This window comes from Dreissena polymorpha, chromosome 2 (genome assembly GCF_020536995.1).
Source record: "Dreissena polymorpha isolate Duluth1 chromosome 2, UMN_Dpol_1.0, whole genome shotgun sequence".
Taxonomy (NCBI): domain Eukaryota; kingdom Metazoa; phylum Mollusca; class Bivalvia; order Myida; family Dreissenidae; genus Dreissena; species Dreissena polymorpha.
The window spans coordinates 27,636,073-27,655,409 of NC_068356.1; the positions used below are offsets into that span (position 1 = coordinate 27,636,073).

The window sequence follows — 19,337 nt, forward strand, 5'->3', positions numbered from 1 at the left end:
ATTCTTCGCGGGAGAAGCGAGCCTTTTCACCACTGCGAAAATGTCAAAACCTGTTTTCGTGCCAAAACTGAGATTCGCCATTTTCGCGGTTAGGGGACGAAATGCAGTAATTTAATTTTTCATCTATTAAACTTATAAGTGAGCATGTGTTTCTGTTCTCACACAGTAACTCTAACATTGGTTATGTAGCACAATTACAAGTGAACATGTTTTTCTTTATACATGCAATAAATGTAACATAAACCTTACACAAATTGCCATATGCAACTAGTAACTCGCAGAGTTTTTAGGTTTTAAGCTGCTTGCTGCTAATCAGTATCTTAAGTTTGGAAATGAGGCCTTTTCAACTTGGATCTTTTAAGAAAGGTCTGTAATTATATTTGATTTTCTTACGGACTACGAATGCATCAAAAGTCTGTATCTGAGATGTAAATGGATTTGCTTTGTGTGAAAGGGTATGGTGTACATAAGCTATGTGTTCCAGTTACAAGTAAAGGTGTATGATCGAACATAAGCTATGTGTTACAGTTACAAGTGAAGGTGCATGATCGAACATAAGCTATGTGTTACAGTTACAAGTGAAGGTTTATGATGTAACATAAGCTATGTATTACAGATACAAGTGAAGGTGTATGATGTAACATAAGCTATGTGTTAGTTACAAATTAAGGTGTATGATGTAACATATGCTATGTGTTGCAGTTACAAGTGAAGGTGTATGATGTAACATAAGCAATGTGTTGCAGTTACAAGTAAAGGGGTATGATGCAACATAAGCTATGTGTTAGTTACCGGTGTAGGTGTATGATGTAACATAAGCTATGTGTTGCAGTTATAAGTGAAGGTTTGTGATGTAACATAGTGTTTTTTCCATGTCGATTTAGCGTTGCGGGTCGCCATGCCCTTTTTTGTGTAGCGCCGCGCTGCCCTCTTTCAAAGCCATTTATCGCCACTCTGCCCTTTTCAAATGCCATATAAAAAAGTTGTTTTATATCACCCGATACGACTCGAGTTAGTCTGTTCAACAGGACTTAGGTTAACGGAGTTAGCCTGTACGGACAGGCAATGGTATTAGCATCATACCATTTTGTATGGGGTTAGCCTGTAGGTAACCTGGATAAAAGATCTATAAATAAATAGTGTATTTATAGATAACGAAGGAAAAGGTATTAGGTCACGGTATCTCGATCTCTCGATTATTTATTGAAAATAATGAAGAAAAACGCCCTTTTAGGTCTTGAACTTAATAAATATGTGAAATATGGAATGCAAATATTTATTTTATTCAAGGAATTTAGAACATTTTAAGATTGAATATAATAAATGCTAACGTGAATCTATCTTGTTACCGCGTGGTTTATTTGTAATACCTGTGAAATGTACAATAGATTCATAATATTGAAAAACACTATGCATTTGTTGATATTTGTAGTTAAATTATATTTAAGTATGCAATAGCAAAAATAATAACAAACAAAAAGTATGAACGTAATTTTTTTAATTATTTTTTTAAGTATTTACCCATCTATTTATCTAATTATTAATTTATTCATTCATGTATCCTTCCATCCGTCCGTCAGTTCGTCCATCCGTCTGTTTGTTCGTTTGTGATTTCGTGCGTTTTTTTATTGTTTGTTGGTTGGTTGGTTGGTTGGTTCGTTCTTTGGTTCGTTCCTCGGATCGTTCGTTTGTTTGTTCGTTTGTTTGTTCTTTTGTTATTTCGTTCTTTTTTGGTTTGTTCTTATTGTTTGTTGGTTGGTTGGTTGGTTGGTTCGTTCTTTGGTTCGTTCCTCGGATCGTTTGTTCGTTCGTCCGTTCGTTCGATCATTCATTCGTTCGTTCGTTCATGCATTTATTCATTCATTTATGTATTTATGTTTTAAACATTTTTGTTTTGTTTTTTGTTTTTATTTAATTATTCATTCGTTCATTCATTCATTAATCTTTCCATCCCTTCGTCCGTCCGTTTTTTTTTCGTTACTTTGTGCGTTCGTGCGTTTGTTCATTGGTTCGTTCGTTTGTTCATGAGTTCGTACGTTTGTTCTTCCATCCATCTATCCATCCATCCATCAATCCATCCATCCATCCATCCATCCATCCATCCATCCATCCATCCATCCATCCATCCATCCATCCATCCATCCAACATTCCTTCCTTCCATCCTTCCTTCCTTCCTCTCTTCCTTCCTTCCTTCCTTCCTTCCTTCCTTCCTTCCTTCATGCCTTCCTTCCTTCCTTCCTTCCTTCCTTCCTTCCTTCCTTCCTTCCTTCCTTCCTTCCTTCCTTCCTTCCTTCCTTCCTTCCTTCCTTCCTTCCTTCCTTCCTTCCTTCCTTCCTTCCTTCCTTCCTTCCTTCCTTCCTTCCTTCCTTCCTTCCTTCCTTCCTTCCTTCCTTCCTTCCTTCCTTCCTTCCTTCCTTCCTTCCTTCCTTCCCTCCCTTCCTCCCTTCCTCCGTCCCTCCCTCCGTCCCTCCCTCCGTCCCTCCCTCCGTCCCTCCCTCCGTCCCTCCCTCCCGTCCCTCCCTCCGTCCCTCCCTCCGTCCCTCCCTCCGTCCCTCCCTCCCGTCCCTCCCCTCCGTCCCTCCCTCCGTCCCTCCCTCCGTCCCCTCCCTCCGTCCCTCCCTCCGTCCCTCCCTCCGTCCCTCCCTCCGTCCCTCCCTCCGTTCCTACCTCCGTTCCTACCTCCGTTCATCCCTCCCTCCCTCCGTCCCTCCCTCCGTCCCTCCCTCCCTCCCCTCCCACTCACACCCTCCCTCCCTCCCTCCCTCCCCCCATTCCTTACTTCCTTCCTCCCTCCCTTCCTCCCTCCCTCCCTCCCTCCCTCCCTTCTTCCCCCCTCCCTCCCTCCCTGCCTCCCTCCCTCCCTCCCTCCCTTCCATCCATCCAGCCAGCCAGCCAGCCAGCCAGCCAGCCAGCCAGCCATTTAGTCATTTATTCATTTTTTGATGTATTTAATAATTTATTTACTTATTTTATGTTCAACCTTTTAGCTGTTTTTAGTTAATTAAATGTATTAATTTTCTTTTTAAAGATATTGTTGTAACAAACATACAAAATAAAATAAAATTATAAAAAACGTTCTAAATTGAAATAGTGTAAATTACTAAAATTAAATAGAAATAACATCGGTGAAGTACCATAGGTGCTTTTCACAGTATAATACAAGTTTAAACTCTCACAGACGAGAAAGCGTCCAAGGCACGTTATTAAATAACTTAATAATTTATGCGCAAAGTTGGTTTCTATCACAGCACATACTACATTTGAAATAAACATTCGCTTGCAAGACATCTAATTGGACAGAGATGCAATTATATTCCTTTATAAAATACGACTTTTAGCCTCAACTTATCTGTTGACTTTAAAGTAAGATATCATCTGCCTCCATAGGATGCTTATTAGTTGTTTTATTATTTACTTAATTGTATGTGTCGTCCTCAGTTGTCTCCAGGTGTCTAGAAAATCACTTCTTTGATGTCATCTATACTCTTCAATTACCAAGTCAACGGCGCTATTTTCAGACGATTTTTTATTTCAAAATTGGATTCCATATTATTTTGGCCATGCTTTCTAAACAAACATGTTTCAATAATAAAACAGCGGAAGTCTACACTGTGTATTAGCAACCTGCTGTGGTGATCCCTTTCTTATCTATTTGAGCGTAAAGTTATCTGATATAGATCAGACATCGGCCGGCTATTAGTCTGACTTAAATTGGTTGTGATCCCTAAATCTTATCCATTTGAGCGTCAAGTTCATTAATATAGATCAGACATCGACCGGCTCCGTTATATATTAGTCTGACTTAAATTTTCTGTCGTAAAGTACAGGTTAGATTTTCCAATTAAGAAACGCAAGTAGTCATACATGTGTGATTAGAATGTGTGGAAAGACAACAGCGTCTAAATGAAATACTTAAATAACATATAGTTCAATTTTTGAGAACAGACGTATGCTACATAAATAATATGCCATATGACTGATATTATGATGCATATAACAGTGCTTAATGTAGTTCAAGTTAGATGTACGCAAACAAGTGTTTAGTTTGATTACACTTTTGCATTCATTTACTTGATACTTCCTATATGGTTTTCTTTCCCGGCAAATACTATTATTAAGTGTATAAAAGTGCACGGGAAATATGATATGCCCTTTTTAATGATTTATAAATTATATCAGCAAGACTTCAAACTGTCATACGTAAATATACAATACACTACATAAAACATTTGATGTGTTTAAACTGATCTTTTCACGCTTTGGTAAATTGACAAAATTGAAAAAAGTTGTTTCAGATTCGCAAATTTTCGTTTTAGTTATGATATTTGTGAGGAAACAGTAATACTGAACATTTACCATTGTCTAATATAGCCATTATATGCATCTTTTGACGATTTTAAAACCTAAAAATTATAAAGCGTTGCAACGCGAAACGATTAAATAATTTGGAGAGTTCTGTTTGTGTCGTTAAATTTTGTGAAACTACGAAGATTGCTTATATAAGGTATAAAATACTTCAAGTAAATGTACTCGGCGGAATAGCTCAGTAGGCTAAAGCGTTTTTACTTCAGGACTCTGGCAGGACTCCAGGGGTCACTGGTTCGAAACCTGGTCCGGGCAATGTTCTTTTCCTTTTTTAAATTTTATTCTTGATTTTTTACTGGAGCTTTTACGATCCAGTGTTTATATTTATCGATATAAAGCATTTAATGAATAAGTTAAAAAAATGCCAAAATCTGTGAAAAGGCCCCTTTAATATGCGATTTAAAACTTAAAAAATCTGTTATTTAAATATAACGTTTTATTTCAACCTTAATTTTCACGATCGGGATATGTACCGAGCATCTTAAAAAAAGGATACTTCTTGCTACCATTATCGTAGTTTCATAAAAAAAAAACACATGTTAAAGAGTCAATTGCTTTAGTAAATTAACAACTATAGTTTTAATGTAATTTCGTATTAAATCTTCAAACTAAAGACAGTCACATTTCAGATAATCAATATAGTTTTAATATTAATTGAAACAAAGAAAGAGTCAAATAAATAACCTGTGGCATTTGTTTTCTCGTATTGTTAAGCAATAGAAATTACAGTTATCACCATTATTAAAAGCGGCTTTATTGCATTAAGGGTCCAATAAACAGGACACACCGAAATCAATCGCCATGTCGGCATGAGATGTCATAAAGTACCCAAGGCACGCTTCCTCCTGCTATGTGACGATATCACCAATCGATTTTTGTAACTTCATTCAACATGCATTTTGTTTTAACGTGGCAGCATTAACATAATATGCATTTAATATAATACAGTACAAATAAAACAAAGTATATAAGGAAATGAAATAAAAAATAAAAAAAATAAAAATGATGATAATGATGATGATGATGATAATAATGATGATGTTGTTGTTGTTGTTGTTGTTGACGATGATGATGATGATGATGATGATGATCGCTCGCTCGCTGACTGACTGAGTGACTGACTGACTGAGTGACTGACTGACTGACTGACTGACTGACTGACTGAAAGAAATTACGAACGAACGAACGAACCAATAAACCAATGAACAAGCCCACGTACGCACAAACGGAATGAATAGATAAATAGATAGATAAATAAATAAATAGATGAATGAATAAAGAAAGAAAGAAAGAAATACATGAACGAATGAATAAACGCATGAATGAACGCATGAATGAATGAATGAATAAATAAATAAATACATAAAAAATACATTAAGGTAGCGCACCTCTAATGGGCACATATCCAAATATAATCTAATTAATTATTTTCTTAATCAGCATCATTTCACTGAACTACATGCAAATTTGTAGGTAGGCTTTCCATGCTTTTTAAAAAAATATACCGATTTTTTCAAAACCACCCCCACGCTCGGCTTTTGTCCAGTTTATTTTCACCCCTGGCGTATATAAAAGTTCCATAATTCATTCAAATTTCCAAATATGGGCATGCAGTTGGTGTGTACATATGCTGTAAAGGTGTTTAAAGTTTAAACAAGATGAAATAAGTATTCTTTTACAGACATTTATTTTTTACAAATTTGTATCTATGGAAGAGCGCCATGAAATGTAAGTGATTTCAGCCAAGTAAAAATTGGGTCGGTTAAAAACAAAGTGTCATAAAATTCAAAATAGTATCATTTAAGTCATATTTTAAACTTAGTTTTTATAGAAACACTATATACAGCAAAAATACCAAGAACTAGACAGATTTACCGTTTACTTTTTGAAATAAAAATAAAAATGCAACATGCATGGTTCGTATTTTCAACAGTAAATCACCCAATTTTGCCATAACGTTGTTTTAATTTTAATAATTGAAGAATGTACATAAAATTTGCAACATATTTAACAATAAATATAGCTTATATGCCATATTAAATCAAATTACGTTAGAAAATAAATAAAACGCGTCGCAAAAAAGTATACGTCGTCGGCAGGATTCGAACCTGCGCGGGAATATCCCAAAAGATTTCTAGTCTATCGCCTTAACCACTAGGCTACGGCACCTAATAGTAGGCTCTTCAACCTTCGAAGAAATCGCGGGAAATCATTAGAGGTGCGCTACCTTAATACATAAATAAATACATTAATACATAAATACATGATTGAATGAAACCCTGTTCTGTTTACAATAATTTGATTATTATTTTTGGTATTTCATACTTAAAATCGGGTGTTTATATGATGTGTTGTCATTAAGTTCAGAACATTAAGAACGGCATGATCTCAAAGATCTGCATGTTTAGGTAAATCATAATTAAATATGATGATGTATTGTTTTATTATAAAATATCAATTTATTAAATATATAAAGCACACTATTGACATAAGTTTGAGACATAATATGTAAGTATTTAAAGTCATTTCATTTTTTCGCGAATTTTTACCATTTTTGGCGCCATTTTATATAACGTTATTTATGACGTCATCATGTACAACGTCATTTGACGATTAAAAACTTTTTTGTTTTAAGAATTTAATAGCATTTTTCTGCATTTAATCGGTGTATGAACTGTCGGGAAAATTACGCCTAATTTGCATAAACGCCGACGGCGTTTATGCATAAATTGGGTGTTATTTTCCCTACAGTTCATACACCGATGGAATGCAGAAAAATGCTATTCAATTCTTATAATTACAACACAAAATGATCTTAAAGCTGAAATTCTATCGTGGTTAGGGTCACACAAGTCCTTTTTAATCTAGCGTATGAATCTATTTTCAGTTTCGGTTTCATCTCCGTCAAACGTGTATATCGTTGAAGTTCGCGCAAAAAATAAAACGTCATTTCGCTATTGACCAATAAAAAACAACGCCATTAAGTTTCGCGCAAAACATAACGTTCTTTGGCAACTTGTTTATGACCAGAAAGTAGCGCCATGAATATTCATGTTTAAATTTGCATACGAAGTGGGTTCATCGGAAAATGAAAAACCGGTCACGTGAACAAATAATCCAATCAGAATGCAGCATTAATATGAATGTGACAGAAGTTGTAATTATTTTTGTTTAAATTGTGCAGTCAAAAGACGTAAAAATGTAGTTAACATATACATTTCATTGTTTTGATAAAGGCATTATGCCGAAACGTCAATTAAAGGAGTATAATCAGAGAGTTAAAATTATTTAATTTCCCTTAGAATAATTCAACAGGGCTTAAACTGATTCAGATACAAATCGTACAGAACAAAACATGAAAACAGAACCGATCACTCGATTTCGAAAAAAATGTTTTTGGGTCAATGTCTTAAAGTAACTTTATTTAAGTATGCTTGAATAAGTGGATTCTTTGTAAAGTGTAAAATTGGGTTTTAATTTCCTCAAGATCAAATGATCCTTCTTGATGTCTATCACCCTACTATGTGACAATATGTCGAATAGTTTTCCGACCAGTTTTCCAGATATTGGCAAACTTCAGACTTTAAAGCCTGCAATCAAAATCCTTTTTATAAAGTTTATTTTAGAATTGGTTGCGCTGATAAACACACTAATTTATCGTATTTTGATATAATCTGACTGCTGTAATCATTTGAATCATCTTCTTAACTGGAATTAAATCTTTGTCAAATAGGCTTGTTATTCATATTTCGTTCAGCTGACTCGTGCTGTGCGTGCGTGGTATTTATGTTATATATGTGTGGTGTTTTAAAGTATTAACTTATAATAAGCAGGAAACATGTATTGGCTCTCTTAATCACATACTGAATTACCCCCTCTTACTTATTTATAATACATTTACTGTGTCTCTATTCATAAATTATTTATGTGATTTATATGAACGATATTATATGCGACCATTCCGAAATATATATACATGTATATTATATGTATCTTTGTATTCCAGTGACATTGGTTGGAGGGCGATCAAAGGTCATCGTGCCCTTCATGTATGCGATAGTTTAAAAAAAATACAACATAGTTTCATGATGGTAATATATAGGTTCAACCATGTTTATAATAATGGCGGCAATATAGATTCTCATTACATTAATGCGACGACTCTCCAGGCTGGAATAATGTTATATTATTCATGTTTAGCTGACGGCGTACGTCTATGACAAGGGCGAACCCACGAGTTCTTCGTCCATCCAAGTGACCATCCTGGTAAACCGTGTGAATGCAACAACTAAACAGGTCACATAACGGGACTAGTGCTATTTCTTGTTCTTTATTGCACATATTAGTTTTTGTTAAAGCATTTCTAGAGTGTGCAAAAAAAAAACAACAACAACAGAACATGTTTGTATGGTTTCAAACGAATATCAATAGTTTATATTTAACAGTGATAAAAATCTTTGATATTGTGGTGATATGATTCAAATAAAACTTATTGTGGGCCGTACAGTAATCTACACATATGAAGAAGATTAAGTTAATTGTCTGTAGTTTGTTAATAGGCCATTTTTGTTTGTATTTATTTGTCAAGGTTACGGAATATATTCCCCCCTCCACTACTCCTAACATTTTAAGAGACAATACAAGACCGCTGTGGGATCACCCAGAGTGTTTTAAATGTTTTGCTCCGCTCTATACTGCTAAGATCATGGATACATATAAGGATGTAAGTATTGCTGATAATATACGGAGAATTGACTGAATTAACTTTTATTTTGCTAAAACTTAAATACAACACATATTTCTGCTGTATCTTTTACAGAAGAACGTTTATGAAACGTTGTAATTTGCTTCAAACTTAATTAGTGAAGAAGTTTAACTTAACGTTGTACGAGCAATATTATAGAATTTCCCTCAACAACAATCAAAGCATTGAAACTAGGAGTAAGGAATTTACATTAGATAAAAATATTAAGATATTTGTGTAAACGTATTTTATAACAATATACTAGTGAATTGCTACGTATGTCAAACGGTATATGCCATCTATCAATATGTTTCATTTTTAGATTATCCTCTTTGTATACCCAACACGGATACAGGCTATTGATCCGGATCAAACAGAAATAAAGCTTCTATACAGTATAGATTCGGGTACTCTTTGCATGTTTCTTACTGAATCTATGAAGCAGACATTATAAGTCAATTGTTAAAGTTGATATTTTAATTGGTAAATTCAATACATTTCTCAAGATATTGCATTGATGAATCTTGACATAAGGTCTTAAAACTGTAAACGATATTTAATATTCAGTAGTGTTCTACAGTTGATTTGTAATGTCATTAATAATTTAATGACTTTATATGTCAGTCTAACTTATAAAATTAATAGAATGGTTAAAGTTGAAACTACTTTTAGGTAACGTACATGAGATATTTAGAATCAACATTGACACAGCGGAGATATCAATGCATAAGTCAGTGACTGAGGCAGGATACAACGGCGACAACATTCGTTTGATCATTAAAGTAATGTTTATGTGTAATGTACTGAACAATACGATCACATCATTTGCTATTTATTTTTGTCATTTTTTAGCTCATCTATTTTTTGAAAAAAAAAATGAGCTATTGTCATCACCTTGGCGTCGGCGTCGGCGTCGGCGTTGGCGTTGGCGTCCGGTTAAGTTTTGCGTTTAGGTCCATTTTTCTCAGAAAGTATTAATGCTATTGCATTCAAACTTGGTACACTTACTTACTATCATGAGGGGATTGGGCAGGCAAAGTTAGATAACTCTGGCGTGCATTTTGACAGAATTATGTGCCCTTTTTATACTTAGAAAATTGAAAACTTTGGTTAAGTTTTGCGTTTAGGTCCACTTTTCTCAGTGAGTATCAATGCTATTGCATTCAAACTTGTTACACTTACTTACTATCATGAGGGGACTGGACAGGCAAAGTTAGATAACTCTGGCATGCATTTTGACAGAATTATGTGCCCTTTTTATACTTAGAAAATTGAACATTTTGGTTAAGTTTTGTGTTTAGGTCCATTTTATTCCTTAAGCATCAAAGCTATTGCTTTCATACTTGCAACACTTACTAACTTTCATAAGGGGACTGTGCAGGCAAAGTAATGTAACTCTGACTGGCATTTTGACAGAATTATGTGCCCTTTTTATACTTAGAAAATTGAAAATTTGATTAAGTTTTGTGTTTAGGTCCACTTTATACCTACAGTATCAAAGCTATTGCTTTCATACTTGCAACACTTATTAACTATCATAAGGGGACCGTGCAGGCAAAGTTATGTAACTCTGACTGGCATTTGGACGGAATTATGGGCCCTTTATACTTAGAAAATTGAAAATTTGGTTAAGATTTATGTTTTGGTCCACTTTACCCCTAAAGTATCATAGATATTGCTTTCATACTTGGAACACCTAAAAAACTATCATAAGGGTACAGTAAAAGGACAAGTTGCATAACTCTGGTTGTCATTGTTACGGAATTATGGCCCTTTTTTGACTTAGTAACTTTTAATATATGGTTAAATTTTGTGTTTCGATCCACTTTACTTCTTAAGTATCAAGGCTATTGCTTTCAAACTTCAAATACTTTCATGCTATCATGAGGTTACTGTACCTGGCAAGTTGAATTTTACCTTGACCTTTGAATGACCTTGACTCTCAATGTCAAATTATTAAATTTTGCTAAAATTGCCATAACTTCTTTATTTATGATTAGATTTGATTGATACTTTGACGAAACTACTCTTACCTGACAAACCACAATAGACTCCACCCAAACCGTCCCCCGTGCCCTCCCCCCATCCCCCCCACCTCCCCCCTCCCCCCCACCTCCCCCCTCCCCCCCCCTATTTTTTTTTTAAGATCATCTCACAAATGACCACCACACCCTCACACTATACCCCAACCCCAACCCACCCCCACCAATTTTTTTTTTTTTTTTTTTTTTTTTTTTAAGATCATCTCACAAATTACCACCACACCCTCACACTATACCCCACCCCACCCCCCCCAATTTGTTTTTTTTAAACGGTTATGTTTGAAATACCGTCCAACCATCGCACCCAAAAAATCCCCCCCCCCATCGCCCTTCCCCCCACCCCCACCCCCCCCACCCACCCCCCACCCCACCCCCCCCCCCCGCCCCCGATTTTTTTTTTCGCTTTTTTTGAAGATAATGTAATAACTGTCCACAACCCCACACTAACACCCATTTTCACTCCACCCCTCCCTCCTTTGTGATTGAAAATGAGAGTCCCTTCACCTTTAAAAAGAAAATAGATGAGCGGTCTGCACCCGCAAGGCGGTGCTCTTGTTTAGATCGTTGTATCTATTATAAAAACAAGCATATTTAAATTACACTATTATCCGATTATCACGCATATATATTACGTTTGGGCATCACGTGTTTTGAGGTAATACTACTAAATATCGCATGCAATTAATTTTTATTTAAAAAATGACAATGAAGGTAGTTTTGATGATTGGAAATTAAATCCTTATAGCAGGGAGAGTTTAAGTCGTTCGTTGCTAATCCAGTTCCGTCTATACTGCAGGTATCAAAGGGTGAAAATGATTTGGTAAGTTTCAACGTTGCGGTCTTGCTGGTGAGCATTTCAGGTCGCAATTCATGTAATGCAGACATCCTTCCGACTGAATCAGTATGCCAGATGACTGGTAACCTAGGATTGCTTATTGGTTTAATAATCACGGGCGTGCTTCTGTTCGCAGTCATCGTTTGTCTTGTTATCGCCATCTCTCTTTTGATGAAAAAGACAAAGGACTCTTCAGAATATGATGTACCAGGTAAATAGAGAGCGTTCAATAACGATGCATATCTTTGATATAATCAGAATAGCATAAAATGTTGAAATAGTTATTTTTCTTCAATTAACAACACACTTAATACGATATCATAGTTAAGTGTTATTAAGAGTCAATTGCAAATTGCCTATGACAACGCTTTATGAATTTAAACATTGATTAACCAGACATGGTGAAATAAATGCATACATTAGAGGTCTAAATCTGATTTTTATCATTAACAGCGCCACCAACAGACCACGATAATTACGCAAGGATTGATGTTAACATGGTCAATCTTAGAAATACGAATGAATTAAGGAACACGTACGAAAATGAATTCCACAGCTAGAATCAACGGCCAGTCAGTATGGAAAGGCTTTGACACTATTTTATTGATGCATATGTGTATCATAATTAAATTATGTTTACATGAGAAATGTATATAAGAATATAATTACTTTTACGTGAGACTGTTGTATCAAAATGCCATTACTTTTACGTGAGACTTGTATATCAAAATGTCATTACTTTTACATGAGACTGGTATATCAGAATCAAAATACTTGTACGTAATACTGTATGTCTACATCGGAACCACACTTAAGTTAAAACGTGTTGATCTTGTGCATAATAATGTCTGTGATTTGTTTTTGCGTAACACTTGAGGCAACTTTCATTACATTGTCAGATTTTAATCGTGTAATACCGAAATAATGTAATGATTACATTAATCATGTATACATTATGTGTATAGAAGCATGCTATATGTTAAAATTATATTATTTTTCGCTCTCGGTTTATATTAATGTTCTCTACCTGAATTGATTTGATTGAATGGCTAATGTGGCTTTTTAAATAAAATAGTTTTATATTCAACCCCCGTCTTTTATTTATCCAATATACGTTTAACATGTATACACAATACTTAAAATATCATGTTTGCTGATTGACTTATTCACATATTTATCGAACTAATATGAACCCTCAACAAGCGAAAGTACAGTTATTTTAGTTTAGAACAAACTTAGCATTGTTTGTAGGCCAACATGTAAAACGGTGATTGTAAACATCGGCAGCCAATTGTATAAACGATGGTTTAAATTAACTGTGGTAATCTGATTACCGCAGTAATTTACATGGTTAGGTTACCACCGTTTATTTAGGATCCAAGAGGTCGACAAGTCTGTCTAGGCTCTGGGCAGAAAACCTATACCTTCGGCGCAGTTCGTCGTCATCAAGTCCATTCGTTTGTAAGTCAATTCGTCGAAATCGTCGCTGTTGTCTGTGTCTAAAATAGAGAACGTCCGCCATGTTGGTCAGTAGTCCGTGTGGTAACCAGCATCTAACCCAGCTCGTAGAGGTGGGTTAAAAAGAACCGCGGTAATAGGGCGGTTAACGTCAACGTCGTTTTTTTATACAAACCGCCGAGACGCGGTAACCACGGCGCGATTTTGCGGTTACCTTGTGGTTAAATTGTTTATACAATTGGCTGCGGAATGTCAAAGTGGTAATGACGTCATCGTTTTCTTCTGTTTAAACACGGTTGAAGCAACCATTTTGATAAAAAATATAGTTATATCAGTTTTGGTTAACTTGATAAACTTTTATGTGCAAATGCCTAACAATGTTTCTTAGTCCTTTAAATACATGATCGCCAACGGTTTCTTAGTTTGGCTACAATAAGGCGGTAGTGAAAATTTTAGCGATTTAATTGAAGGAGTTTTAATTAAAATGTTTAAGTGTATATTCTCTCGCTTATCTCTCTCGATACCAGGCTGTTCTACGTGTGTAAACTTAGCTCTCGTGGTGTGGTCAAATAATTTTATTTTTATGGGTAAATTATCATTTAATTTGCGTCAACTTTAAACTTAGAAATATAATGTTTTCGGTGATATTTAAATAGCACGTTGAATTGTAGAACATTAGCAGTGTGACATTTTCTAATTCATTATATTTGTGTAAATTTATTCAATATCTTATATATATCTTTATGGCGAAATGCATAACTAAAACATATGTTGACTGTGTAAATATAAAGCATTTGACAATCATTCCAGGGAAGTGAGGAAGAAAGGCACCAATACTAATGCCTTTGCGACCAACCTTTGAAAACAATCTGTCAATATGCGTTATGTCTTAATGACTGAATTTATGCACACTCGTTTGATACGATATATCACAGTAATGTGGTCAACTCTGACTGTAAATAAATATATGATTAACATAATCAACCTTTTCCCAAAAATGAAAATATATTTTGAATATTGTGTTCGTTAAATAAATACATGCATCGTTTTCATTTCTAAATGTACGCAGCGCGCTTTAAGGAGATAAGATTCTGAAGCTACAAATAGCTTCCGGGAACACACCAGTAAATTTATCAGAAACTGCGCAATGTTGTCAAAACACAATCCGATTGAAATCGGAACTTTTTTGTAACAGTAAACTTTATTTGCCATGTTGACAGTAGCCTGCCAAATACCACAATCGACCCGGAACACTCAACATTTTACATAAACCCGACAAGGTACAAATAAATGTGACATAAACGATTTTTTTTATAAATGATGGGCTATTATTTGACCAAAACAAACTTGCATGTCGTTTTTAATTGGCGCATGTCATATCGTGTGTCACGTTCTGATTGCGATTCACTCTTTATATGGTGCAAGAAAAAGATATTCAACACGACCCGCGACATTAGACAACGATTTAAGTCTAATCCGAGATGTGCATATTACTTGCGATAAATAATATCCAGTGTCTTTGTACCGTTTTGTGCTTTATTAACCTATTATGCCTAGTGGACTCTTCCATCCTTCTGAATAGGATAAATTTATTTCCAAAATTAGGGATGTCTAGTATATTTATTTCTATATTTAGAACATTTCTTACAGAAATTCCTTTAAGCAAACAGCGCAGACCCTGATGAGACGCCGCATCATGCGGCGTCTCATCTGGGTCTACGCTGTTTGCCAATGCCTTTTTTCAGGACGCTAGGCATAAATGGGTTAATTAATTACACATCGTCTAATTTTGGTGAACATACAATACTGTGCCAGGCTATTTTGAACTCCGGCAAGTTAAAGCTCGAACAAGCCTAATTTTGGCTAAAAAGCCGGTATTGACGTTTGATATATAGTATGACCCTGAAGACTTGCGCAGTACACACCGGCTCATATAGGTGAACCTTTGCACCAAGTTATTTCGAAATCATTTAATGACTGGGGAGTAAATGCAAAAGCAGGTTTCATGACTGAATATAGATCGAAAGACCAAATGACGGACTCGCTCAGTGCTGATAAACTTGATAGTATCCTTCCAATGGGATTTAAACATAAATATGAAACATTCTTCTCAATAAGAGATCTTGCATTTTTCAGATGATTTATGTAAGCTACCTGACTAGTTGTTACTCAATGATAATTAATTTTGATGTGGTCTTGTGCTTTTGGGAGCACATAGAGGAAACCCAGCAAGTTCGGTATGGTGACCAAGAACGAAACTAACATTCTTCCGGGAACGTGGATTTAACGCGGTTAACCTATGTGACAAGTGCATGTACCAAAAGCTTCGCTCACCGGACAGCCGCAAATGATCAACATAAGCCACAGTCTATGTTGCGAGGAGAATCGTTCGTACGTGTGCTCTATATCATATATGACAATACCATATAAATCATTGAAACTTATGTACTGAAATATTACTCGATGAAAGGTTTCTGCCAAATAGCCGAATAGAATTGTAATATCGACACAAATTACTGCATTAAAATTGTCATGTGACGAACTAATTCGGTTCTTCTGACTGTCGGAAATATGTCCGTAGAATAATGGTCAATACGTATTAGATAAATTGTTTGCTTTCGGGTTGAAACAGTAAATTATTAACTCACTCAAGTGAAAACATGCATTTTCCATATAAATCTCGGTATTACAATGGAAGATAACACGTTTGCTTTTTATTTAATGATTTTAATTATTGTTTTCGTCCTAGTTACTTAAAGGACGTTTGATGCTCGTGCAATTTGCTAATTGACTCAGCGATTGGGTAAGAAATCAAAATTTCTGTTTGGATTACAATTAATGCGCAGCGGATTTCAAACGTTATTTTCAGGGGCTGCCACTGGTCCTTAAATAACTAGGTCAACCATGTGTTTTAGAGGACTTTATCGGAGCAGAAACGATGAATATATTAACCTTAAGAGTGTTATATCGGCTTAAAGTGTCGAAGCTTTACCAACAAAGAACTTTCTGAATTGCCATAAGCATAACTTTTCTCTTCTGTGTTTATTCCGGAATTTCAACGTAACTGAATTTAAACGGTGGCCTTGGGCAAAAAAAAAAAAATCAACGATTTCCGACTCGTACAAGAACAGCATAAGAGCACAAAATCCGACTGAAAATACTCTGGATTTTTTAAGGGAACGTTTGTACCAAGATGATTAGCTCCAATCCCATGTGAGTTTCATGAGTACTCTCAAGAAATTGTCTGAACGTCAATTTGGCTCAATATGACTAATGAGGCCAAAGAAGAGGTAAAGCATTAACATTTTCCTATGTTTTAATTATTTAAGTTCTTAATCAAATGTTGAGTTTCTGTGTAAACAGCACATTCTTTTTAGGTGATTTTTGCATTCTTTAGTATTCTTGCTGATTTTTTGTAAGACATAAATGTAACGTAACGATTATTTGAACATTACTTATTGAACATTAGAAAATCAGTTATGTACAAAAATAACAAGTTCTTTGTCTGGAGTTATGTTTATAAAACAACGATTTAATTGTGTGGTCGTATGGTCAATTTATTAATGTATTTATCCATACAATTTTCCTCAAAGCTACATTGCAAAGACAAGCCCCAGGCCTATATGTCATTTATGAATATACATTCCTCAGTTTAATCCATGTACTGTCATGCAGATCGGCCAAAATGTCACTACACTACTTTGGTAAATACCTTAACTTTTCCCTTTTTTTACAGATTTTGGAATGTATTGAAGTTTGTCATTAAATGCTTAATATTGATAAACGTAAACATTTGATCTAAAATGCTGCAGTAAAAATTCAAGAATAAAATTTTAAAAAAGAAAAAAAGTAAACCTCACCAGGGCTCGAACCACTGACCCTGGAGTTAAAGTCTACCATATAGACCACTCGTCCATCCGAGCTCAAACAATGTGTGATGAATTTTATTCTTTATATAAGCATTTCTCGTAGTTTCACATAATATAACGCCAACAACAGAACTCTCCAAATTATTCAATCGTTTCGTGTTGCAACGCTTTATAATTTTCATATGCATATAATGGCTATTTTAGAGCATGGTAAATGTCCAGTATTACTGCTTCCTCATAAATACCATAACATAAACGAAAGTATGCGAATCTGAAACAATTTTTTTTTATTTTGTCAATTTACCAAAAACGTGCAAAGGCCCCATAAATGAGCAAAGGCATTTTCAATGACAATATAACAAGCGTTTAATGACCTTAATTGTAGTTCTGTAGTTCTTAAACATTTCGATATTCTAATTTTTTGACGTGCACACATGTGCTTGATGCTGGAATATGGCGTGTTCCATTTCGCGAGTTTTGGATTAATTCATAAATAGTGATTTAATGTATGCAAAGAAAAACAATAACGTTATGTTAATGAACAGTAAAAATGCCTGAAATACAATTGAAAATAGATTATCGAAGAACAAGAATCTATTACACCGCATTAAATAATGATTTATTCAAGTTTCGATGATGCTCATAACCTCGTGAGCACGCAATAAAATAATAATTTATTGATGTGAACATATTTTTATGTTCGATTTCTCTAAATAACTTCTATTTATGACTTTTAATAACATTTTATTGGGAACGTGCATACAAGACTTCGTTTTAATTAGTACATTCCATCCCTCGTGAACGTTCTTAATATGTGAAAATACAAGATAAGTTATAACATGAAAGCGAGTGCGCCAAGAGTCGGCTGCAAAAATAAGCTCTGATAAAACGTTGGATTTAAGATAAAACGATGATTACTACTACTACTACTACTACTACTACTACTACTACTACTACTACTACTACTACTACTACTACTACTACTACCACTACTACTACTACTACTACTACTACTACTACTACTACTATTACTACTACTACTACTACTACTACTATTACTACTACTACTACTACTACTACTACTACTACTACTACTACTACTACTACTACTACTACTACTACTACTACTACTGCCACTACCACTACCACCACCACTACCACCACTACCACCACTACCACCACTTCCACCACTACCACCAGTACCACCAGTACCACCACTACCACCACCACCACCACTACCACCACCACTACCACCACCACTACTACTACAAAAAAAAATTATGAAGAACATTTGCACATATAATTGCATGCGACATAATACGAAATTAGAAACATTTTTAGAGACCTTTTTCATATCATGCCGTCATAGAATGTTGACATCATAATCACAGCATCAAGGTGTACCATATACGCTTCCATAGAGAACATTAGAAGTACGGAAGCGTATATGGTACATCCCAATAATATGGTCATGCCGGATTAATTTAAATCGACTTACTGTGAAAAAACATAGTATGTCGACATAGTATGGTAGCTTTATCCTATGGAAGCGTATATGGTACACCCAGATGTTGTGATGATGTCAACATTCTATGACGGCATGAGATGAAAAAGGTATCATGGCGTAAAAAATAACTCATCTTGTCAACTAAAACTATGATCGAAAGTCATTTTCACAACAGGATAACGCCAAAAAAGAATATGGTACACCCTAATAATATGGTCATGCCGGATAAGTTTATATCGACTTATTGTGAAATAACATGGTATGTCGTCATAGTTTTGTATGGTTTTCCCTCTTAATTTTACTCGCCATAACGACATTAAGTTAAAGTCTCGACGTAAATGTTTCCGGCTTTTCTCGAAAAAATATTTGGTCGACATGATCTAAGTCGACAAATCAACGTTATTTTTTGCGTCATGCTCTTGTGAAAATGACTTGCCATCATAGTTTTAGGCTACACGATGAGTTATTTTTACGCCATGACCTCTTTTTGACAATGCTTCGAAGCAGCTCGTCTAA

The 19,337-nt window shown here is 35.1% G+C and overlaps 2 protein-coding genes and 1 long non-coding RNA gene across 3 annotated transcripts in view; all 3 read left to right on the forward strand.

The window, feature by feature from the left end:
* LOC127869622 (protocadherin Fat 4-like) overlaps positions 1-732 on the forward strand; it is a 74,488-nt gene extending 73,756 nt beyond the window's left edge. The window contains exon 41 of the mRNA XM_052412279.1: positions 703-732. Coding sequence (XP_052268239.1) covers positions 703-732 — 30 coding nt within the window. The remainder of the gene's footprint in view (positions 1-702) is intronic.
* A 7,829-nt stretch (positions 733-8,561) lies between these two features.
* On the forward strand, positions 8,562-9,520 carry LOC127866361 (uncharacterized). Its single transcript, XR_008042968.1, has 3 exons — positions 8,562-8,662; positions 8,955-9,089; positions 9,433-9,520. It is a non-coding gene; the product is annotated as an uncharacterized LOC127866361 (long non-coding RNA).
* Positions 9,521-9,787: 267 nt separating this feature from the next.
* On the forward strand, positions 9,788-13,039 carry LOC127866360 (uncharacterized). The gene is made up of 3 exons (XM_052406840.1): positions 9,788-9,892; positions 11,949-12,198; positions 12,441-13,039. Exons 1-3 carry the CDS (start codon positions 9,833-9,835, stop codon positions 12,545-12,547), a joined length of 417 nt encoding a protein of 138 aa, XP_052262800.1. The 5' UTR covers positions 9,788-9,832; the 3' UTR covers positions 12,548-13,039.
* The last annotated feature ends 6,298 nt before the right edge of the window (positions 13,040-19,337 follow it).